Source organism: Camelus dromedarius, chromosome 1, assembly GCF_036321535.1.
Source record: "Camelus dromedarius isolate mCamDro1 chromosome 1, mCamDro1.pat, whole genome shotgun sequence".
Taxonomy (NCBI): Eukaryota; Metazoa; Chordata; class Mammalia; order Artiodactyla; family Camelidae; genus Camelus; species Camelus dromedarius.
Window position 1 is genome coordinate 121568133 of NC_087436.1, and position 24260 is coordinate 121592392.

The window sequence follows — 24260 nt, forward strand, 5'->3', positions numbered from 1 at the left end:
CCTAGGGTCCAAAGAGAGCGAGAGACAGTCAGTATTCCAGATCTCAACACAGAGCTTCACTTTGGAGGACTGTGTGGAAATGTCTCCCACAGCTGAATATAAGCACAGCTATGGTTCAGCAACCCCACTCCTACAAGCATGCCCAAGAGAAACGCAAGCACGTTCACCAAGAGGCAGGAATCAGAATGCTGGCAGCAGAACTCGGCCCAGAGCCCCAGGTGGGGGACACCCAGAAGCCGTCGCCAGCAGAATGGGCAACTGCGGTGCATTCACACAGCAGCGGATTCTCCACCACGAGGCGCAACACCCGGGTGAATCACAAACAGGGTGTGGAGCCCAAGGAACCAAATGTGCAAGAACACAAGTACGATTCCATTTACAAAAAGTGCAAAAAGCAGCAAAACCAGTCTTTGCTGCCAGAAGGCGGGACGGGGCCGCCCCCGGGACGGGGCAAGAGACACAAGGGGGGGCAGGGGCTCTGAGAGCTGCTGGCGTTTTCGATCCGGGTGCTGCTGTGTCAGTTCTTAAGAATCAATAAAGTAAACGCTTAAACAGGCGTACTCTTCTGTGGATACATATCTCAACTGAGCTAAAATTTAAAAACACAATCAGGCTCTACTTGCTGCTGGCCACGGTGCAAGTGACATTAACCAACCTGCTTAATACTTCTTTTTTCTACCTTTTAAATCACAGTTTAAATACACTGATAATCTTTAGGGAAGATCAGCTGGTTCTTGGCAAAATCACTTTACCTTTGAATGTAGTAACATTCGAGTTAAGCTTTAGCGCTGTCTCATGACCATTTACTATGTTTTAAAACACGTCCCCCACGAACTCACGCCTCCTTGCCAGCACCCGGCCCACCACGCCGAGCAGCCTGCCTGCTGATCCCCCAGGCGGCCGGGTACGGGCGCCGTCTCACTCGCCCCCAGCACTCAGCACTGGGAAGCTGTCCCACACGGGCACTACAGTGGGCCCGGAGGCCCCCACCTCCTGGAAAGGCCTTCCCCGGGAGTGAGCAGGACCCGTGACCTGCTTCAAACCAGCAGAATTCAGCAGAGGTGGGGGGACACGTTCCACAGGGCGAGGAGCCCTCTGGAGAGCGCCCTCCCGCCGCGCGGGCTCCCAGGGCGCAAGCTGCCGTGGCTCCCCGGGCCCTAAGAGCCTGAATTCCGCCTGCGACTGAGGGTCTGTTAGCACAGTGTCCACCAGCACAGCCTTCCGATGAGGACCCAGCCGGGCCAAGCCCCGTGCTGAGCCGGGACTCCTGACCCGCACTCATATCCGGACCAGGTCACTCACTGCACCTTCGCAATGAACCATGAGAGAACTGAGATGTGAAAGGATGGCACAGGGTTCGTCCTGTGAGGTGAGTCCACGGCCTGCACGGCCCTCGCTGAGGTACTTTAGAAACATCCCTCTCTATTCGAGAACGCTCTCCCCTCTGGGTGCTTCTCCTCTTCGGGGGGCCACCTTCATCAGCAATCACTCCTTTAATACATTCAAAAAAGGGCGGTGACAGTTCCTGAGCGGAGCTGTTGTTTTGCTCCATTGCGTGACTGTCCTCAGGGAGACGGGAAAACGTCTGCAACGGCAGCTTCTCCGTCTACGGGCGCGCTGCGCGGAAGGGTGAGAAGAGTGATGGCTCAGCTGTGAAAGGCCTGTCTTCAGAAAAACACAGGCCTCATTAACTCCAGTTTCCTCTCGCTTAGAGAGACGGGGCTCCTGAGCAATCTCCGTGACTTCAGGATAAACCGCCCAGGACTTCACAGAATTTTATCCTGAGAAGGTAAGGTTTTTTCTTTACCTTCCCCTTTATATACCAAACCAAAACTAGAGGCACTGCTCAGACCTCAGATTTACTACATGGCTCATAGTTAAAAATACAGATTCACTCCCTCTTTGAAAAGGTGGAATTATATCTTGACTGGGAAACAACTTAGCGTTTCTTCCGACTGTATCTGTTAAAATCAAATGTTTCTCATGGTGTGAGAATCTTCCAGCACTCTCTACCCTGCTCAGTTACTGGCAAACACGTACAGCCGATGAGAATGCTAAATTAAAACACAGGCTATGATTACTGATTGCCGCCCAGTTAACCTCTTGTGAACGACACGGCCTTCTAACGCTAAAAACGACCATCAGCGCGCATTAAGGGCACCGAGTAAAGCGCCCCTGCTGTCGTGAACACCACACTTACCACCCTGTCGTTCCGTCTTCCTCCCTATCAAGTGACAGCCACTGCCTGTCTCTCTCCACCTTCCAGAACACGCTGAGTGCACAGACGGGGCGAGCCGGTGTTCCTGCTTTGTCCTCCTCCCTCCCGTCCCCACTAGACTTCTAGGCGTCAGCAGTGAACCATCTAAGCAACTGCCGGAGGAGAGGAGGAGGGCTGTGAGACTGGGCCACCCCAGTGGCCCTCGCCCCGCCAGGCCCTCAGGGCCTCCAACTCCGGACGCGGACGCCTGGGCCACCGCCTCCCCACTCTCAACCCTCCTGCAGGCGCGCCTTTCCCGAGGCCGCTTCTTCGTCTTCTCAGCGAGCTCTGTTCCTCCCGCTGCTCCCTCGACCAGTCCGGCTCCTGCCCGCCCCTGCCCCTGCTGCCGTCACCACGCTCAGCCAGCACACGCACCTCGCGTGCTGGGCTCCAGCTGGGGTCTGCCTGCCCACTGCCCTGGCCAGCCCATGAGCTCCCTGAGGGCAAGCCCTGTGCCCCATTCCTGGCCACAGGCTCAAGAGCCGACCATCAGCTAACGCAATCCGCCTCTGCTGCACAAACGAGCTCAGAAGTTAAGGAAGGCTCTGCTTTCTCTGTGCACTCCTCCCTCGCTGACCGGACCTACTCCTGTGACTACCACTTCAGGCAGTTAACCGCCAGCTCTCCCTTTCAGCAGTCGACACTCTCCTAAGTCTGAAGAAGTTTAGTGAGAAGACACTTAGCAGCCTCACCCAGATCTGTTCATTCTTCTTGTCCCAAGATCTTCGGGAAGGTTACACTTCCTGCGCCCAGAAGCCAGCCATCCCGTCTGTGGCCTGGCCCAACAGTCGGGACTTTCTCATGTGAAGCTGGCCACACGGGAGGACACCAGCCCTTCCAAAGGCCGCTCTGCCCCACACGCCCGTAGCGGGGCCTTCCCTGCACCCCCTGACGTCCGTGGCGGCAGCACGGGCTCTCTCGGGCTCCACCTGCAGCAGGAAGAGGGCCCCGCTTCAGAGCCAGCTGTCTAATGACGCAGTTGCTTCGACCTTAGGCCCCCGAAGGGCCTTGTTGTGATATGTAAAGAAGCTGGTAAGATCGGAGACGGACCTGAAGGCAGGGGCCCGGCCCCACTGCTGTGTCGTCAGTCCCAGCGCTCCTGCTGCGGAGGCCTTCTGCTCCCGGCTCAGCCGGCCACGCTTCTGCCCACTCCGAGGCCGCCCGCAAGCGCAGTCTTCTACCCGAAGCCTCCTCCCTGATCCCCACAGAAGGAAGAAAGCCCTCACCACAGCCCGGCAGACCACACCCTGCGTGTGTTATCCTGGCGCTCCCATCACCGGGGAGGCCCCCCGGTCACGGCTCCTGCACCCCACTGGGCTCCACGGCCTCCCGTAAGCAGGAGAGGGCCTCCAGCAGAAAGCGGCAGCAAAGTCCCTGGAGCACGGCAGTCAGGTCCCAACAGTTAGAACTTACTGTCCAAACAAGCAAACAGAAACACCTGGCTGCCTGACTCAGGAAGCCTCCGCTCGACAGCCTGCCTGCAGGCGGTGGGGACTGAGCAGAGGCAGCCACGTGAGGAGCCCGTTACCCAGCAGAGCAGACTGTTCTCTGTGCTGGTCCCCACAGTCCAAACAAGGCTACTTTTAAAGAACAAAAGGAGAAAAGAAACTCTCGCCTCTATTTAATCACTATTTAGCGCAGAGGTTAAACCGCCCTGGTGCTGCCTCATGACTTCTGAGGGGGACAGCGCCTGACGCTGTGTGAAGGCGGCAGTTTCACAAGACGACTTCACTCGCTAAAAAGACACGGACGCTTGTGCTGTTAGGAGGAAAGCTTCATCATCGAGTGGGGCAACATTCTTACCAGATTATCGAGCATCCGCATGAGGGCTTCAAACTCCTGCTCACCAATCTGCCACTGGGGAGTTGACCCGCTGCCCTCCGCGGCTGGAGACCCAGCGGGGCGGGACTTGGCTTTGTACTTCTCGGGATCCAGGAGGACTAAGTTGTCTGGCCCTCCTGCACTGGCCAGAGTGCGAACCTTTTCCAAAACAAGCAAACACTACAGTTGGCATTCCTTACTGAGCAAGCAGGTCAGAGGACTATGAGAGATCACTTCAAAAGAAATGCAGGTTTCAAAAGAAATCATCAGAGTATAAGAATAAAAAATGTTAAGTGGATATTGGTAGGCCAATCACAAGGTTATTTTCAGGTTTTCTTTGGCATGAAAAATACTGGCCACTCCACTCATACCTGGAGGAAAAATGGGAAAACAGAGCACCGTTCAAGGTCATAGGAAGGAGACTGGGGGCTGCATTACCAACCAGACGCAGGTCAGAGCGACCGTGAGGAGAGCATGAACCTGGGGTGGGGCAGCCCTGGCATCAGCAGCACTCACGGCGATGAGACCGTGGCGAGTCTCTACCTCTCTGTGTCAACTTGTTCGAAAGGAGTGCCGAGAGGGTCAAGTGAAACACCATGTGCCAGCTTACACAAAGGCCCTGACGCCAGGGCTAGTGCACACTAGTGCTCCACGAATGGAAGTGACTTACGAATTTGAAAAATAAAAAGTGAGAAATGAAAAGCCCATGGTCACCTGCCAACTTAAACCAGTGAAGTGGCATTTTCCAGAAGCAGGAGCTCACTCCTGGCAGAGAGACTGCTCAAAGGCCACTCCTGCAAAACAAGCAGCAAGAGGCTACGAGGACCCCCACACCTGCACACACGACCAGCGGGCGGGGCAGCCACCACCCACCTGGATCTCACACGCAACCACGAGGTTATGGATGTAATAGAAGGCCTCCTCCACACTCTCGCCAGCGGACACCAGCCCGTGGTTCCGGAGAATGAGGACCTGAAGGAGGAAACGTGAAGGCTCTATGGACCCAGAGGCAACAAGACGCACACGTTCTCCTCCTTTCTTCCATAAATTTAAATACCACATTAGATGCGCACTGACCTTGCTTTTAGGCCCCAAATTTTTCTGAATTAAAACTTTTTCTTCCTCATCAACCAGAATCCCATGATAATCATGATAAGCCACTTCTCCAAGGGAAAGTGCCTCTGGGGAGATTGGCAAGAGGCCGCACTTCATTGCAGAGACCTGGAGAGCAAAGGGACACCACAGGTGACCACAAGTCAGGGGCTACACGCCGACGGTGACACAGTGAGTTCTCCCCTTGAAGAAATGAGAGGGAATGTCCTTCACCTGCTCTCTATTCAGAACTAGATGAACCATGAACTCAAGAAAAACCTCACTTCTGGGCTCACTACCAATCTACATTTAAAAATCAAAGCCACCACGCTGTCAAGGAGGGCCTCAAAAGAAACTTCACATCTTTCTGGATTTGTCCCACACTGATCATGAAGGCCAAGTGAGCTCGGATTTAATGATAAGATGAGCCCTGGCCGACTGCGAGGAGGGACAAAGGCTTCCTCTGAATGAGGCGTCTCTGAAGTGCGGCAAGGTCTGTGTGCACTTTTCATCTGAGGTTGTAGGTGAGACGGAGATACCTGAAAACCAGGTAAAAGCAAATGTCTGAAAGCTGCAGGGCCACCACATTGTGCGATTTCTCTGCACTTACCTAAGCAAAACCTTCAAGTGTCCACGTAGCCCACTTGCCTTCCTTAAGTCCCCAAACTGACTTCAGACTAGGCTAATTTTAAAGGTCTTCCATTTAGACTAACAGGCTCCAGAGATTCAAATAATATACGTGTAAATGTAACAAGTCTATACAGAAAAGCTAACCTAAAAAGGCACTGCCACAGAAAAGGCGATACCGTATTTAATTCCTTTCCAAGTATCAGCCTTTCCATAAGGAGAAATTTCCTTATAAAGTAAAGGTTATGTTGATAAATTTCAAAACAAATTACATGCTAGCTAACAGTAGTAACCATATCCTCAAAGGTACCTCTAATGGTTCTTTAAAATACATGGATTTCTTTTGTGGGGGAGGGGGCACACTCCTCTGAGGTTGGAAAAGCATGCGTTATTTTAGGGAAAAAATCACATCGCTTGGAGAATGATGTATCTAATAACACTGATGCTGACATCAAGGACCACAGCTTCAAAGTAAAACACACAAACCAGACCTAACATTCATCCAAACCACCCAAGATCTGTGACATTAAAACGCCAAAACAGACTAAAATTCAGTACTACTTAATCAATGAGGTCATCTGCCAAACAAGCCTAGAAAGTCACTCAAGCATAAAGCTGTGGTAAGAAGCAATTCTAGACAGTTCTAGAGTGTTTTGCTGTCACAAACCTGCACCAACAAGCAGAAAGTGCACTTTCACACCGAGGGTCTGGGCCTCAGGGTGGCCTGTCTGCACCGGAAGGGCCCGGCTCGGTGGCCAGAACGGCAGGCCCCCGGTGAGCTCTGGGCTCGGAGGCCAAGCCCCCTCACAGCCGCACCGTCCGTGCCCTCCTCCCCCTGCCTGCTTCTTACCCTCCCCAACCACGACGCAGCCCGGGTTCCGCCACCGCCAGGCAGACCGCTTTGGGGAGGCTGGCCAGGTTGGTGTCTAGGCCTCCACCTCTCCATCGCATGCCTGGCTCCCTCCCCAAGCCCGTCAAGCACGCCCAAGTCTCCCGCATCCCACTAACCCTTCCCTGAGCCCAGAGCAGCCTCTACCCGCCCCGCCACATCTCCCACCTCCCTGCTTTCCTTCTGCGCCCCCCAGTCTTCAGCCCACCAAAATCTGACTTCCACCCGTACCTTCATTTTCTAACTGTTAAGTCTTAAGGACGTTTTCAGACTTACGACAGGCTTTTCAAAATTAGATAGTAAATGGACTCCTTAAAAATATATATATTCTTCTAGAAAAGTCAAACATGGTGAGCAAAAAGAATTTTTTTTTTAATTCAACAAAATGAGGCTTATGGACTCGTCGCAGCAAGAGAGAGCAATTCAGAGGAAGCGTGAAGCGCGGCTCAGGGGACAGCTTTCATGCAGAAGCCCGTCCAGGGCAGCACTCACCGCAGCCCCTGCCGGCGTGTGGATGTGCACAACACACTTCACGTCCGGCCGTGCAGCGTAAATTGCAGAATGCAGTGTGAAGCCAGCCTGATTGACCCCCAGGTTAGTGCTTCCACGATCTACTACATCTCCTTGTAGGTTGATTTTAACCTGGAATAAGAAAGCAACATTTCTAAATCTCAAGAGGATTTCAAGTTAACCTAACTGGAAATTACTTAAACCAGTAACGTTACAACTAATTTTAAAGGTTTCCGCCTGAGTTAATCACACAGAACACAGACTTTTCCCTCTTTCTTGGGTTTTATATGTCTGGTGGGAGTAGATAGTATTTAATTACCTAATATGACCCCCACACACAGATGCCCAAGCAGAGAAGGACATTCTTACCAAACTGGATGCAGTCACTTCACTGTAGAGAAGTCCAAACGGTACGATGAGGAAGTGTTCCTGCTCAGAGCTCACTCTGGTCTGTGGGGAGAATTACTGAGTCAGCTCCAAAATCCTACTGCAGTTACCTGCATCTCTTTCAGCTACAAACTCATGGGGCTTTTTGTGAGCCTTAAGTGAGCTCCATAGGAATGCACTTAAATTCAGTGCCTGTCACAAAGCTAAGAGGTATTTAAACCTTCCTATCATGATGCTGCAGTAACTATCAGGTACACAAAGTGCGTCCTGATCACATTCAAGGTAATTTATAAGATTATTTATGATGAAGAACCATCTGGTGGCTACCAAACCAGTATCGTGTGCAAAAAGGAGTTCCTCCTCAGGTGTGTAGTGATGGAAAGTCAAAACTTACTTTCTAAAAGTCAAGACGGTTTCCTTGTAAGTACTCAAACCCTGTGAGACAGTGAATAATCATTAACCATGACAACCGAGAGACAGTCCTTCCTTACCACCTGATAAAAGTCTCTGCACACCACACCCTCTCCCCTGGCTTGTTTCTGTCTTCCACAGTACACTCTTCTCTCTACACTTCATTCAAGACAGATCTGACACATATTACAGAGCTGGGCTGGACACTAGCCATACAGCGGGAACAAGAGTCCTGCCCTCACAAAAATTAAGTCTGATTTTTTATGATGATTTTTGGATAAACTTAAAAGACTTCAAAAACTATCAGGTTGGAACACTACTGGCAGAAGAATTCTAACTAGAGTCGGGTAAGTGGAATTCACTGTTTACTGAAAAGGCCTCATGGTGTTCAGTCCAGCTTTCTAACCAGCAGGGTGACTTCCTCTGCAGAGGCCCAAAGAGAAACACACACGGAGCCTGCCTGGACAGCTGCAGTGACGGGGACGCTCACTACGTCCCCACGTGGCCTGCCCACTTCTTCATGCAGCAAACAGCCGCTGAGGCCTGCAACACCCTGGGTGCTGGGGCACAGCAGTGAACAGGGAGCAGCTGGAGAGACCTGACCATCGAGAGGCGCCCTCCCCTGGCTCTGCTGCGCTTGGCGGAGCGGACCCGAGTCTGGCTAGGTAACACCCCTCATCTCCTGTCTCTGCAACCACAAATGTGGCTTTTTGGGTTATGAGTTTATTTATTTGTGTTTGTTTCTTTGGATTCCACACATAAATGAGGTCATGCAATATTTGTCTTTCTCTGACTTATTTCATTTGGCATAATGCCTTCACGGGATATCCATGTTGCTGCAAATGGAGAATTTCCCTGTTTTTTTATGGTTGAATAGTAAACTGCTGGCTGTGTGTATATATGTCTTGATCTGTGTGTGTGTGTATACCTACACACACAGAGATGTCCACATATGCGTGAATGATAAAATCGCTTTTCCTCTGTACTCATCTTGGTAGAGACCTTGCCGTCTCCACGTCTCGGCTGTTGTAAACAAGCGTCACTGGCCATGCAAGTGTACATGATTATTCAGGATAGTGGCTTTGTTTTGTTCAGACACATGCCCAGAAGCAAGACTGCTGGTTCATATGGTAGTTCTGTTTTTAATTTTTTGAGGAACCTCCATCCTGTTTGTCATAGTGGCTGCACCGACTTACACTGCCACCAACAGTGCAGTCTCCTTTCCTGGCGAGCATTTGCTAGTTCTTACCTTTTTGTTAAAAGCCGTTCTCTCAGGTGTGAGATGGTATCTCCTTGTGGTTCTGATTTGTAATTACCCAATGATTTGTAACATTGATTTCCCTGTCATGTGCCTATCGGTCATTTGTAAACCTTTGAATAAATATCCATTCAGTTCCTTACCCGTATTATAATTTGATTAACTGCCATTGAAATGTATGTTTTTAAAAAATACAATCTCAGCATTAACCCCTTATCTGACATGTGATCCCTTTCATTTTGCCAGCTGCTTCTCCTCCGCTAGAAGCGGAAGCCACTCAGTCTGACGGAGTCCCTCCCGTTTACGTCTGATCTTGCCGTCTGCGCTCTAGGCGTCACACACAGTCCCACACACACACAAAACGAAACAAAAATACTTCCAAGATCAATGTCCAGAAAAGCTTTCTCTATATTTCCTTCCAGGAGGTTTACTGTTTGAGGTCTTACATTAGGCCTTTAATCTCTCTTGAATTAATTGATGTGAGTGGTGTGAGACACAAGCATAGATTCCCTTTATTTCTGCCTTCAGTTTTTTATTAACGTCTTACAGTTTCCAGTGTAGACATCTTTCGCGTCCTTGGTTAAATTTATTCCTACTTTGTTTATTGTTTTTATGCTATCATAAAGGGACTGTTTTCTTCCTTTTTCAGTTGTTTGGAAATGCAACTAATGCAAATACCACAGATTCTGCACGTTGACTTGGTGTGTGCAACTCCCCTGAATCGCTGATGGGATCCCAAGGTTTTGGTGGAGTTCAGGTCTGCTGGTTTCCTACTGGCTCTGTCCGGGTGGTCTGGTCATTGCTGAGAGCGGTCACTGCACTGCTTCTCGTTTCTCCTGCGAGTTTGGGTATTTGCTTTACCTCATTAGGTGTGAAATCCAACAGCTGAGTTGTGTTTGTGAACGGTTATCTTGTAAAGGCATGTAATTAAAGTCTTTACCTTTCTAAAATTTTAAATTTTATTTTTTGCAGGGAAAAAAAAGCTCTCTCACACAAGCAGAAATCTGTCTCTAGTGTACAGCACAGAACAGGCTCTACACCACCCCCTCCCCAGTTTAGTTCTTAGACACCTGACCCTGTTCTGTCTCCTCCAAGCCATCTCCACGCAGAAGCACACTGTAACTCGATCCACAGTCTCGGAAGACCTGAGTTAAAATCCTGGCTCTGCCAGAACTGACTGTGCTGCTCTGGGGACCCTAGGCTCCTGGTCTCCTTACCCACAAAGTGGGGATGAAAGGGGCTTACGTTCACAATGAAGTTCTCAACAAATGTCGTTTCCCGACTGTTACTACCGTTGGTGGCTGCGGGAAGGCGACTTCTGTGATGCCCATTGTCTGAAAGTCCCCATTGTCCAGGTCTCTGCTCGTCCCAAGTTGTTCCAAAAGTATACGTGTTTCGACCTTTCCCCCAAACATCTCCCCGTTAATTGTAAGTTAGCCAGGTTTTTTATTTCTAAAGCCAGTTCTTTTATTTAAAAAGTAAGCTGATCTTTTTAATTATATAAATTAAAACTATGCAAAATTCCCCAATTCACAAACTGGGTCAAAACAAAACTTAAACAAAGAATTACTCTGTGTATTTACTGACTAGGATGAAGAAAAATAAGGTTGAAAATAGCTGAAAATTAAATGCCAAGTACTTTTCCTTGTTTTTAGTTTTTATTTTGAAATATACATGTAGAAAGTATTTAGAAGGTATATGCACAATTTAAGTATAATAATAAATCAAACACCCTTTTACCTTTCAACCAGATTTAGAAACAAAATAAATCTCATTCTTCTGGAGCTGTTTCTTCCCTCGCAATAACCCAGACGTAACCACTATCCTGTGTTAAGCATTTTCTTTCTTTTCTTTACAGTTTTATCTTACATATATTCATCCCTAAGTAACATAGTGCTTAACTTTTATCTGTTTATAAACATCATGTAATTAGAATCATACTGCATGTATTTTTCAGTGTTTTTTTTTAAAGCAATGCTATGGACATTTTGCACCTGTCTCCTAGTGCACATATGCAAGCTCCTTAGGGCAAGAAACTAGGCGGTGAAGCCAAGTTATTCTCCAAAGAGACTAATTAAATGCACACTCCTGCTGGTAGCCTATGACGGTTCTGTGCCTCCACAACCATCTTTTCTAAAATTAAAATCTGGTGTCTGTGAAATGGTATCCACTGTGGCTTTAACTTATAACTTCCTGGTGACTAATGAGCTGAGCAGCATTTCATTTCTTCTTCCTCTTCAGCTTCAGATTTTACTCCACCAACAACTTTTCGTTTTCATAGGGACGTACTGCCTTTTAAACCTTCCACAGGCTGGGCAGCCAACACCCCTCTTCAGGGAAGGGCGGGACCAGAAAACAGACACTGTCAGCTAACGTTAGACTATAACTGCTGTTCACTGCTACTGGGGCCTCACTGTGTAAGACTGCACAGTAAATCTTCTCAAATTTTTGCTGAAATGCTCACAGGAAAGCTTACAGCACAACCAGTGCCACACATGCTTTGTGAAATCAATATTCTTGATTTGTTTTCTTCTTGATTTTGGTCTTCTCTGAGTTTTCTATTTCTCAGTATTCTTCTTTCAGCTCATCCGACTTGCTTTTGCTTTCAGAAAGCACTCCTGTTCAATCCACAGGCAAGAACGTGCTGCTGCTCTGCTGCTGCCTACACACTCTCCTACCTTCCTCAGGCTAGAAAGTCCGTCTACAGTATTCTTTTGTTCTTTATTGAAACAAAGAAAACTTTCTTGCTGCTAGGATCGTCCTCATGTGGGGGTGAGATGTCGGCAGGGACCACCCCGGTGCCATCCTCAGGGCGCACACCCCAGCTGGGCGTCTCCACGGGAGCACCAGAAATGCAGGATGTGAATGCGATATTAAGACTCTCAAGTTTTTTCATTATGATAGATAATGCTACAATATATTTATATATCATGTTTCTTTCTTTGACTTACTTCCTTAACATATATTTCCAAGAGTGAACTTAACAGATCCGCATATTTTAATGGAAAAAGCATAAAATGTACAACTTTCTGAATCTGAAGCAAAAAGAACAAAGTGCAAAATACCACTGTAAACTGGAAAGAGAGAAGGACACGTCCCCGCTGGACCAGCACTGGTCGCACTGTGTGTCTTCCCATGTCTAATGCCCCTGCTCTGTGTACAAGGAAGAAACTCTAACGTCACAGATCTTAAGGTCACTCTGAACGCCAGTTACACCCGACTGGGTGTCTCTGGCAAAGATCCCTATCCCATGTCCCCAAAAGCGCAGGACACTGGTCACAAAGGCGGGCTCCAGACCACCACCTCAGACGTTAGCGTCCCTTGGGTCCAGAACGGAGCTGAATCCAACATTCCACTGACACCAAGAGGCCCTGAGGGATGGAAAGGCCTTGCCATTAGCTAAGTGCCCCGAAGAGAGGAAGCCCTGCTTGCATGCTAACGGGACGTCGCCCAAAGCGTCTCTAAACCCAGTGCACTCTTAAGACAGTGATGTAACTCAGACAATCCTCTCCAATCCTCCAGCACTGCTAGCACTCTAAAATCCCTTTAGCAGAAAAAATGCCTACTGCCCTCTTTCAAAACCGGGCACAATGACCTGTTAGCACTATTTGGTTGCACTGACAAATATTGTTAATATTTCTTTTCCATTAAGTCTGCATGATAACATCTAGATTGTGAAACCAAAAAAAAAAAAAAAAAAAAGGATGCATAAATAGTTTAAAACTTTTTTCTTCCCCTAAGATTCTCTAGTTTACAGATATAAGAAATATTTTTAACAACTTGAATTTCTTTTTTACTCAGCGTTAAGTCCCAAACAGATCACTTACAGAAAAGTAAACACTGAATTAACGTTTTAATTCTGCCAAGTCCTAAATAATTAAAGGGGAAAAAATTACCAATTTAACCAATTCAAACTTACTTAGATAGCACTCATAACAGGACTAGTAGCGAACAACACTTTAAGAGTTCCAAAGAATGTGAGACTGTCATTAAAGCCAAGGGTTACACTTCCAATCACAGCTGTAACATTTTCAAGGAACTAACTTTTAGGCAACCACTCACACTGTATCTCTCCATGGAGCATGCTGTCAAGTAAACTTAGCCACAGGGGCCAGTGACTTTCAAGAAGCCACGAGGAAGAGAGCCAGCACTGGTGGTCGGCTAACTGGACCCACTGACCAAATACCAAAAGTCACCATAGAGACCCTGTATGATAACTTTACTGGAGCAGAATATCAGTTCAACTGGAGATTTCGCTCCATCATTCCATCCAAGAGTTCACCGTGTGCCTACTCTGTGTCCAGAGCAGTAACTGGTCCTGGGGATACACACAGAGGCTCCCTTCCTGGAGCTGCTGTGGACGACATGGAGACGGGAGACAGGTAGTGTACAGTGTGGCTGAGGGTGACTCTGGGGGGAATAAAGCAGGTGTGCTGGGGTGGGGGCAGCATTCTACAGCAGGACAGTGAGGACACGACAGGCTCGGGTCTGCATTTTGAAAGGTTAGCCTCAGCGGCAGCGCAGAGCACACACAGGGGAGGATGACACGGTGTCTCTGGCAGAGATCCCCGTCACGGCAGAAGACAGGGCACTGGCCACAAAGCTGGGCTCCAGACCACCACCTCGGAGGGTTAGCCTTCCTTGGAGTCCAGAACAGAGCTGAACTAGGCATCGCTGGTCATGAGTCCACGTGTGAAAAGCACCTCCCACGTGTGTGTTGAGTACGGAGAAAAAGTAAAACAATCTCAACAGCTGTTAATGCTGCTTATCTCAAGGGGACTAAGAGTACCAGCAGGATCATGGCTTCTTCAGACACCTGTGCAAGGTACACTTGCTACAATCAGCAGGCACAATATTAATATTTTTAAATAACCAATAAAATTAATTAAATTAAAAAATAGAGATTGTATCGAGTTTTAAAGTCAAAGGAAGGAAGCAGTTCAAAGAAAGAGGCCACCTCCACAAGAAAGGAGAGGGGACAGGAGGGGAGGGGAGGCGAAAGCTAGAAAGATGACAACGCATTAGGAATCTAAAAAGGCGGGAGGGGAAGGAATCCCAAGCCAGGAAACAAACTCTGGCCTGTAGGCAGGAGGCAGGACAACCTAAGAGGTGGCGGGAGTATAAAATGGGTACAGACATCAGTAAAGAGCCCCCTTCTCTCTGTGACATGACACGGTCATCTGCTGGGAGGAGGGGGTCAGCAGTTTCCAAGAAAGTAGAGGCAGCAGGGAAGCGTCAGTGAGCATGTAAGAGGCGTCCAACAGTGGCCAGGCTGTCCTGGGGATCCACCTGAGACAGGCTGTGCCTCTGCGGAGAGAGCCAGCGGGCTCTGCTGTGAAGCCCTCCGCAGCGGGATGTGGCTGCTCAGGTGCAGGGAGGAGCGATGCCTTACTGGCAGAGGGCTACTGAAACGACGGGCCACGAAACCCAAGCGGGGCAACGCAGGGAGAGGAGGCGGGCTGGTGGGCCGAGACGCGGAAGGGAAGATCCACCAAGGCAAGGCCCGTCCCCTTCAGTGAAATAACCCCAGAGTCAGCACCACGCTGGGTACAGAGCAGTCAGTATTTAAAGCTCATTGCAGGGACGAGCCAAAGAAAACAGAGGCCCTGATAATGCTGAAAAGTAGTGAAAACTGGATTAGCTGAAGGAACAAAGTAAGTGTAAGACACAGACTTTGGTCAGAGTAAGAAAGAAAACATTTTCACTCATGGCTTTTCAGGCATAAAGAGAATTTTAGGAACTGTCTATAATTTAGTAAGCACATTTATTAGGTTAGCATGTAAGAAAGGAGGTTTTTAAAGAACTACTGCTCTCAATTTTTAATTCAAAAAGGCTAATTTTCAGATTACTGCATTCTGCAGTCAGGAGTGAAAAGGAAGGTGTTCCAAGATCTGCTTCCGCTCAGCCAAACTCCCTCTTCTCCTGAGCGGAAAGAGGCGGTGGTGCCAGACACACGGTGCTCCATTTACCGTTCAGTTACTGCTCCCTCAGTACTCACTGTGATGTGATTGTAGATAAGCTGCGACCATCCAAAGAGATCCGCTAGTCGGTAAAGGGCCGCCAGTTTACACCGCAATAACTTCTCCCCTTTGTCATAGGCAATAGAATCTGATCCTCTAAGGTCATTCACAGGAGTCACCATACCGAGACCTGAAATAAAGAAAAACAAGGCTCAAAGATTTAATATTCCTTATCAAATGTAAATCAAATAACGGTTGAGATATTAATCATCCCATAAAGGGTCATAAGGTAACTCTCCAAAACATCAAAGACTATTTCATAAAGACCATGTTCCCGCACGTTAACATAATTAAGTGAGAAATCAATACCAAAAAGGCAGCAAATGTGTGAGCTGTGGCTCAAAGCAACACCTAGAAGGGAATTTATAGTATTAAATACGTATTAGAAGGAAGGGTTTTAAAAAATGATCTAGGTTTCTACCTTATTGAAACTAGAAGAGGCTTAGCAAAGTTCCAAAGTAAGAAAAAAGAAACTATACAGATAAAAACAGCAATCAAACAGAAAAATACAGAAAATCTGGTTTAATCTTGAAAATATTAACATCAAAATAAAATAATGAAATGAAAAACAAAACAAAATGAAATAGAATATACCTCTCGCCAGACTCATCATAAAAACGCACCAAAGAAAGAAATGGCCAACATGGAGAAGCAGAGAGGGACAGCGCTGCCACCCCACAGACACTAAAAGGGTAATAACGGAGTAGCAAGAACATCCATGCCAGCGACCCCTGAACTTAGATGAAACAGACAACGTCCTTGAAAGACATCAGTAACCAGAGCTCACTCCAGAAGAAACAGACACCCTAACCAGCCCCATTGCCACTACGCTGAATCTGCTGCTAAAAATATTCCCATAAAAAACCCAGGCCCAGATGACTTCAGTGTAAACTCTGTCACATATTCAAGGAAGACGTAGTGCCAACTCTACACAAGTTCTTCCAGAACAATTTCCAACTCATCTACCTGCCCAGCGTTACCGATACCAAAACCACACACAGACATTACACTACACGACAGTACAAAAAAAAAAAAAACAGACCAACATCCTCCATGAACACACACTACAAAAACTTAACAAAGTTTTAGCAAACAATCCAGCAAAATATAAAAAGAGTAACACCTCATGACTTAGGGGCTTAACCTCAGAAATGCAAGGTTGGTTCAGAATTCAAAAACCAATCACTATAATCATGTCAAACTAAAGAAGAAAAACCATGGGATCATCTTAACATGCAGAAAAAGCATTTCATAAAACTCAACATCCGTTCAGGATAAAAGCTCTCAGTAAATTAGGAACAGAAGGGAATAACCTCAACTTGATAAGGGACATCTACAAAAAGCCTACCACTACCACCAAACACAATGATGAAAGACAGACGTTTTACGGCCAAGAGCAGGAACAATGCGGAGATGGACACCCTCGCACTTGCACTGGATGTTGTACTAGGGATTCTGACCAGCGCTAGGAGGCAAGAGGGAGGAAAACAAACAGAAATGTGTATACTGGAGAGGAAGAAACAAAGTATTTGACTGCATGACCCTATCTGGTCACGACACAATTACCCTTGTTATATATTGCTAGATTTGATTCTTTTAACTCTGAACTGTCTCACGCATACAGAAAAGTACAGAGAAAATACAAAGAACCACATACGTATAATCTTGATTCAGCATATAAATCCTCTACTTTAGCTCTTTAATTTTTTCTTTCTTTTTTTAAATACATTTTTATTGAAGTATAGTCAGTTTACAATGTGTCAATTTCTGGTGTGCGGCACAGTGCTTCAGTCATACATGAACATACATGAATTTGTTTTTCATATTCTCTTTCACCATAAGTTACTACAAGACGTTGAGTATGGTTTCCTGTGCTACACAGTAGAAACTTGTTGTTTACCGGATTTTGTGAGAATCCTCCTGTATTTCGAAACAAGAGACACTCTGCCAGAGCTCAGAAGGAGTTCTGTGCAACGCAGTGGGTTTGTGGATGTAATTCTTGGTGTATTTGTGGGACAGGGTGAGCTGTGACACTCTTCACTTCTCCATCTTGGCTCCTCCCCCATCTCTTTAATTGTTTAAATTGCTTTTTAGAAGATTTTTCAGAGGATGGTGGCAGTGGAAGTACAGTTTTTGAATCTCCTTAAATAATCTCTATCCCAACCCTGCAGAAAATAACTAGAGCAATCAGGGTAGCAAAGCTGAAAACCCAGGGATGCATCTGCAACAGAACTAGGTAACAAGGTGGGCCCATGAAGCTGAACACATAAGCAGGGGGGCTGACACAGACAGAGCGAGTGGTTTCAGCATCCGTGCAGGAGGAAGAAGGAAACCGTGGACCATCTGCCAAACCTGAGACTCCCGAAAGAACCAACAAGAACTCAGAGGACCAAACTGAGAATAGCAGCCGATACCAAGAGGCGTTCTGCAACATTTTAACCCTTAAAAGTTCTCTAAACTAACCACCCGAAACAGTCTTTCAGCACAAAGGCTCACACTAAGAAATCTGTGTAAATTAGAACCTAAACTGCATAGCACAGGACTCTGGGGGGAAGGGGAGGGGAGGGGAAGGGTGGGGTGGAGTGGGAAGGAGAGGAAAGGTCCAGATAAAAGCCAGGGAGGTGGACAGAACCTGATCTCATAAAACAAGCTGCCATATTTTTAGCACTACACAAAAACGACAGAAGAGGGAGCTCTAGAGCCAGGACTCCGGACCAGACTACTCCAGGAAAACTAACTTCCGGTAAAACTGAACAGAAAAACATCAAGATCAAGTACCACACAAAAATTACTTAAAGAAAAAAGGGCAGAATCACATTCCTACAGGTAATGAAAGCACACAAGAAAGACATGTCCACAAAACAAATGAAAACTATAACCTAGTATTTCAATAAAGTTGAAGGTACTAATAATAAAAGATATGAAAAAAGTTAATATAATTAGAAAAATTCAGAAGCGTGGGCTGGAATGTTAAGGAAATCAGATACAAATGAAAAAATAATTGTAAAAATACTAAATTCAAAGTAGAAGAAAGGGAAACGAAAAACTTTTTAAATCACAAAAGAAATGAAGAAAATGATAAAATGGATTTGGGAAAAAGTGCAGTTAAAGAAGGCAAAGAAAATCCAACATGCATATAACAGGAATCCCTGAAGAAGGAAACAGAAGCAAGGGAACCGAATACATATTAAAAGCCAATTCAAGAAAACACTGCTAAAATAAGTAAGATTTGGAAGGGCCTGTCATCGGAGAAAATCAACCCAGAAGGACCGACACTAAGACATATTCCAGTAAAACTGCTGGCTTTAAAGAAAAAGAAAAACAGTGTGAGCATCCAGGAAAAGAGATTAAGTAACTTAAATGGAAAGACTGTCTTCAAATTCTAATAGCAAAGCTTTGGGCCAGAAGAAAATGAACCCTGTATTTAAGACACACAAAATAAGAAAATGTGAGCTGACGACTTTATGCTCAAACTTAGTAAACCAAATTCACACCGACATATAAAGGCCACAGTGCAGGAGCTCAGAGTCACTTCCACAAGTGTTTTCTGAGAAATCCACTATAAAAGGAGCTTCAGACAACCAAACTGACTAGGGGTCAATGGTACAAGGCCTGGTGGTGAGCATTAAATACAGATTTTTTACAGAGTTAAGTTAGTAATTATAACACTACATGAACGTTATAAGGGAAGGCCATAATATGTAATGGTTATATGCTCTGACAACACAGGATATAATTATTTTAAAACATGAAGAAAGAACATATTATTGGTATGGTGTTGGTATGATGCGTGCTATGTGGGAAAAAGCAGTGAGTAATTACGTACTATTCTAATCTTGTTATTCTTGGTGTCCTGGAGAACAAGAATACTTGTTGTAGAAGAAAGGAAGACATAAATGTTGGATGGAAGAGGTCAAAGTAAAAACCTCTTAGAACTGAATGTTAATTTAAATTATAATCCTAGTATATCAATACAGTATACAAATCATAAGGTAAGATGCATTTTTTAGTTCTATCCAACAAAAAGGCCTAGATAGAAAGACTAATTAGTCAGTAGCAATGAGCACTCCTAGCACCCAGACTAAAATTTCATTTCTCACAAAAAGAAACGAAGGTTTCTTAGAGAAATGGCTGATTCCAGATCCTCACAGGAGATGGCCTGAACACTACCAAAGACTACTGGGCTCAGGAGTCAACCCGGACAGACGCCCATCAGTCAAAGATGGGACAGCGTGAGCAGCACCAAAAAGGGTAACTGCAAAGTTCTGACACAATTAAATACATTTAAATCGATGAGTTCAAAATGATACTAAAAAATTACAGTAACTGGTCACTTTAGAAGGATGACAGGAAACCAACTTCTCATGTTACAAAGAACTACCTTTTGCATACAGACCACACCACCAGGTAACCAAGACTTGGCTGACAGGAAGTTTCCTTTCATGTGTGGGTTGAGGGCTTCTCAGCAGACCACAGCGAGGCAGCCGCTCTGCTACATGTGCAGCTCTGACCAAGAAGCAGGTCACCTGCAGATGGTTTAGCACCAGGTTCACAGCAAGCACGTGTTGAGTGACAGGGAAGGAGGCGGCCCCCTTTCTGGCCACGTCCCATTTCCCAAGGAAGCTTCTCTTTACAGAAATATTCTAATTAATAAATACAGAACAAAGGGAAACAACTGAAATAGCACCATCCTGGGACCTTTAGTGAACTGAGAGACCTGGGCACTGAGCAGCAACGGCTGCTACAACACAAGGGACGCACCTATGTGAGAACTACGAGCGCAATGCCGCCTGCAAAGCAGGGCGTGCCGAAACCTGAACCCAAACGCAGCCAAGCTTCTAGAGCCAACTACCAACTACTGCGAACACAAAAGACAAAAGACCTCGTCAGCACCACGGACAGGGAACCAGCAAAACCCAGACTAGAAAACTGTAGGTCAACAAATCCATTTTCTTTAAAGAGTGAGGAGAAAAAGAAATGGAGGGGCAACTTGTAACCTTAAAAATGCTTAAGAGACATTAAGTAAAAATAGACAAACACTGAAGCATAATATTTAGGGATGACCATTTGGGTGATAAAACCACAAAGAAAAGCAAGGCACAACACCACACCAGTCAAGACGATGGTTCCTCTGAGAGAGGGGTCGGGCAAGGGGCAAGTGACTGTAACTCCTTCCCTCTTAGCCTGGTGACGGTTATAAAGGTGTTCACCTTAAAATCATTCCTAAGTTATACATCACTTGTTCAATGCCATCTGCATATGTTCTATTTTATAACAAAGGTTAAAATTTGTATTAAAAATTTTATATTTAAGAAACAAACTACTGGACACAATTAAAACCAGTCAGATTTCTTTCTTCCTTCTTTTCCTTTTTTGGTGTGGCACTATTGAAATGAAATTCTCTTTATCTCTGATTGGAAGACAACATGCAAGTAAATACACTACATTGTTCTTTATTGTCTAATTCATGTATTACTAGAATCCATGTGAAAAAGACGAAAACCTACTGACTACCATTCCACTCCAAGACGGAAGTCTGAGCTCGTAAGTTAAATGTGAGTCTCAGTGTCCCCTAGACAGTACACTGGTGAGCGTCAGCCAAGATGTTCTAGAAATCCATGGAACAGGTAAGCCAGAGAGATAGGAAGCAACACCTGATGTCAGTCAGTCAGCGTACAGAGCCAGGAGCTACTCACTCATGTTTAAGGCAGCCATCCCTCCCTGTGGAGCTGCCGGGTAGACGTTTGGGACATTCGCGGTCATGAAGTCTGCAATCTGCTGTAATGCCAACAGGCCTGTGGGATTCTTCCCCTTCTTAAATTGTTCCTGTATCATTGACTCCAGCTCTTCACAGAAAGCCTAACAAAAAGCAAATTAAAACAATGAGACGCTGCTTCTTTGTTCCTCGGGAAGGCAGGGGTAACTATCACAGAGACCACTGTTTAGTCTGTTTTCATCCAGTGGCAAGTGAATACTCTCATACATCGCTACTTGGCGCATAACTGGCACATCCTTTCTGTAAAGTAATTTAACAATATAGACACTTAAGAATTTGAACAGGCCTTCTATTCCCAGGAATCTTTTCTAAAGAACTAATCAGAGATGTGCCCAAAGACTTATTCATTAGATGCTCATTCCAGCATCACTAGTAAAAGGGAAAACAGGTAACAGTCTACACTTTAAACAGCAGAGGACTGATTAAATATACTGACTCACCTTACAATGGAATGCTGTGCACATACAGCACGAAAGGCTAAGAAAAATTAAATGACACTGTTCTACGCACTGAGAACATATAGATGGAAAAAAATGGCCTTGCCATTAATGAACTTAAAACTTCGTGAGGGAAACACAAGAAGGAGAAAAACAACACTACAAGGGGCCTCTGTACCAACGGCAACCCCGATGACCCACACACGCAGTCCAGAGCTGAGCTCAGCAATGCCAGTGAGGCCCGGGGCTGTCCACCTGGGTCCCAGACTCTGGCCCCAACCAGCAGTCACTGGCCAATGACCTCATGCACTTGCCTGGTCCTAATCCCGGGTGGGCCAACATCCATTCCCTCACCTCTCAGCTTCCTGATCGCCTCTCCTCCAATGACCGTCTTCCAACTCACCTCGGCCTCCTGTTTCCATGGTCGTGCCCCAGGGACCTGCTCATTCCCAGTAACTGTGTCCCTCTTCAATCTCAGAGCCAAGGTTGTGCTCTGCAGACAGCTCTTCCTAGTGTCCAGTGCACCCTTCTTCAGCCCATCGTGACCCTAAGACCCTATCATCATCCCTCACCTTCCCTGTGTCCTGACCCCTCACTCAGCTTAGGCCCTTGGTTTAACACTGTAACTGCTCCCTGGCTCACAACTTCAGCTCTACCATTTCATCCGGCAAAATCCCAGTCCTGGGTAAAGCTAACTCCTCGCCCTTTCTACTCATGCCTCTGGAAGTGGCTGGAGGGAAAAGGCAGAGACTCCTGCGCTGCCTCACGTTAAGTTCAGGGACACTGCCCTGAGTGTACCCTTCACACGAACCCAGGACCGCTCTCGACTTCTCTGGCCCATTCCCTCACCTCCCCTTCATGCCTTCTCTCTCCTCAAGCCTCCGACGCTGCTCCCGGCGCCCGTCCTCAGCAGTGACTCCAGGTGCTATCCCCGAGAGCAGAGCCACTCTGAAGAACTCTCACAGGTTCCCTCTCACGTCCGCCAACTACAGCACCTGCGTCCACAGGACGCCTGCCCACCCCTCACTGTGGATGAACCACCACGTGCCCGGAACCAAGAAGCCAGCCCAGGCACGCCCTACCCAGCAAGGCACCGGGTCCTGCAGCCTTCTCACTGGTGGCCTTCTCTGGATGCTCCTGCGTCAGGAAAGCTCTGATGCTGCTGGGCTCTAAGCGACTGCGGGCGGGGGCTCCACACCCCAGTGCCGAGCACGGCGTTGGTGCACACTAGCCGCTGTAAGTTGCTACTTCACTCTATCCCAGGTGACTTTTACTTATTGCTTGTTGCTTTTTACCAGGAAAACTACTTGAGCCAAGTCCACATGTTGCTCTGATTCTTCATTTCCTCCCACCTCTTCCTCCCCATCCATCAGCAAATCCTACTCACCCTACCCTCACAGTAAAACTCAGATGGGTCTACCTCTCCCCACCTCCACCACCACCACTCTGGCCCAAGCTTCCATCACCGCATCTGGGAGACGGCGTTCTCTCTTGCCCCACGTGATATTCCCTCTGTACCAAACCAGAATGAGCTACTCAAAGACTGAATCGTGCCACTCCCGTCTGCAACCCTCCAATGACAACTGTACTCTGGATGTAAGACAAGCTCCTCAGCTGAGCTCGCACTGCCTCCCAGGACCTGCTCCCTCGCCCCTCGAGCCTCGCTGCACCTTCCGGCCTTTTGCTTCCTATGCTCAGACCACCCAGCTGCCTCCGACTCTTTCAAGCTCATGCCTAGCCTAGGAATTTCACATTAGCAGCTCCCTCAGCCCAGAATGCGTCTCCCCCAGTCCCGGCTCCTTCCCATCACTCCTTTACTCAGAGAGGCCTGTTCTAATCACCGGCACAACTTAACCAGCCGACTGCTTCCTGCCCCTCGCTTCTGTCTGTTGCTCACTGCTTATCCCCTTCGACTAGAACGCAAGTCTGAGGCGACCTGAGCGCCTACACGGGTGCTGCCTGCATGTCAGACCTCATCAAGCCGTATACTTGAGACCCGTGCACTCTACTGTCAGTTATATTATTGAAAAACGATAGATGAATGATAATAACCAAACGAAAAAGCTTTGTATGTCTTGTTTACTGCTAAATCCCCAGTTCCTTGGAGATGGATTGATTACCACTAAAAAAAGTTCAGGGAGCAGGGTGCAGCTCAGAGGTAGAGTGCGTGCTTAGCAGACACAAGGTCCTGGGTTCAATCCCAAGTACCTCCTCTAAAAGTAAACAAATAAACCCCCCAAAAAAGTATAAAGTAAAAAATAAATTAAAATTTTTAAAAAGCTCCATGAATTATCTGTCAAATGACACCCCAAAATATTCAGGAAACGAAACAAGAACAGGTTAAAAAGAAAGAGAGTGACGCGCACAGGGGCAGCAGTCTCAGCGCGAGAGCCCGAGAGCAGCGCCGCCCGGCCCGGGGCGCGGCCAAGGCACGGCACGCCGCGCAGCCATGGTGAAAGCCGCCCATGACCGGGTGCCGTCTAGACCTACTAGGGGCCCAGCCCCAGGCCAGGCGTTTAGGAGGAATCAGTCGTTTTTAAACGGTCCCAGCATTTAAAGATTCCAGAGAAGCAGTGAGGGTAAAGAGGAGAAGTGACACCTCCTGCCCTCTATGACACTGAAGACTTCCGCTTATTGTGTCTGGTAACTCGAACTAAGCTGAACCTTTCCGAGCCCTTGGCGCTGACTTGCTGTGTGAGGTAAACTGACTGTGACCACACAGCAGAGCAGACGGGCTGAAGGAGGGAAGGAGGAGGAGGACACGCGGTCAGAGAA

The 24260-nt window shown here is 47.1% G+C and overlaps 1 protein-coding gene and 1 pseudogene across 10 annotated transcripts in view; both read right to left on the reverse strand.

The window, feature by feature from the left end:
* The window catches only part of ADD1 (adducin 1), a 74877-nt gene that overhangs the window by 15527 nt on the left and 35090 nt on the right, over positions 1-24260 (reverse strand). For all 10 annotated transcript variants that reach the window (XM_031438500.2, XM_031438505.2, XM_031438494.2 and 7 more), the window contains exons 3-10: positions 20969-21131; positions 15251-15402; positions 7566-7646; positions 7179-7328; positions 5156-5299; positions 4952-5050; positions 4061-4237; position 1 (exon numbers count right to left, since the gene is read on the reverse strand). The exon at position 1 is cut by the window's left edge. In XM_031438500.2, coding sequence (XP_031294360.2) covers position 1; positions 4061-4237; positions 4952-5050; positions 5156-5299; positions 7179-7328; positions 7566-7646; positions 15251-15402; positions 20969-21131 — 967 coding nt within the window. The remainder of the gene's footprint in view (positions 2-4060; positions 4238-4951; positions 5051-5155; positions 5300-7178; positions 7329-7565; positions 7647-15250; positions 15403-20968; positions 21132-24260) is intronic.
* Positions 7657-15244, reverse strand: LOC135321913 (ASNSD1 upstream open reading frame protein-like; annotated as a pseudogene).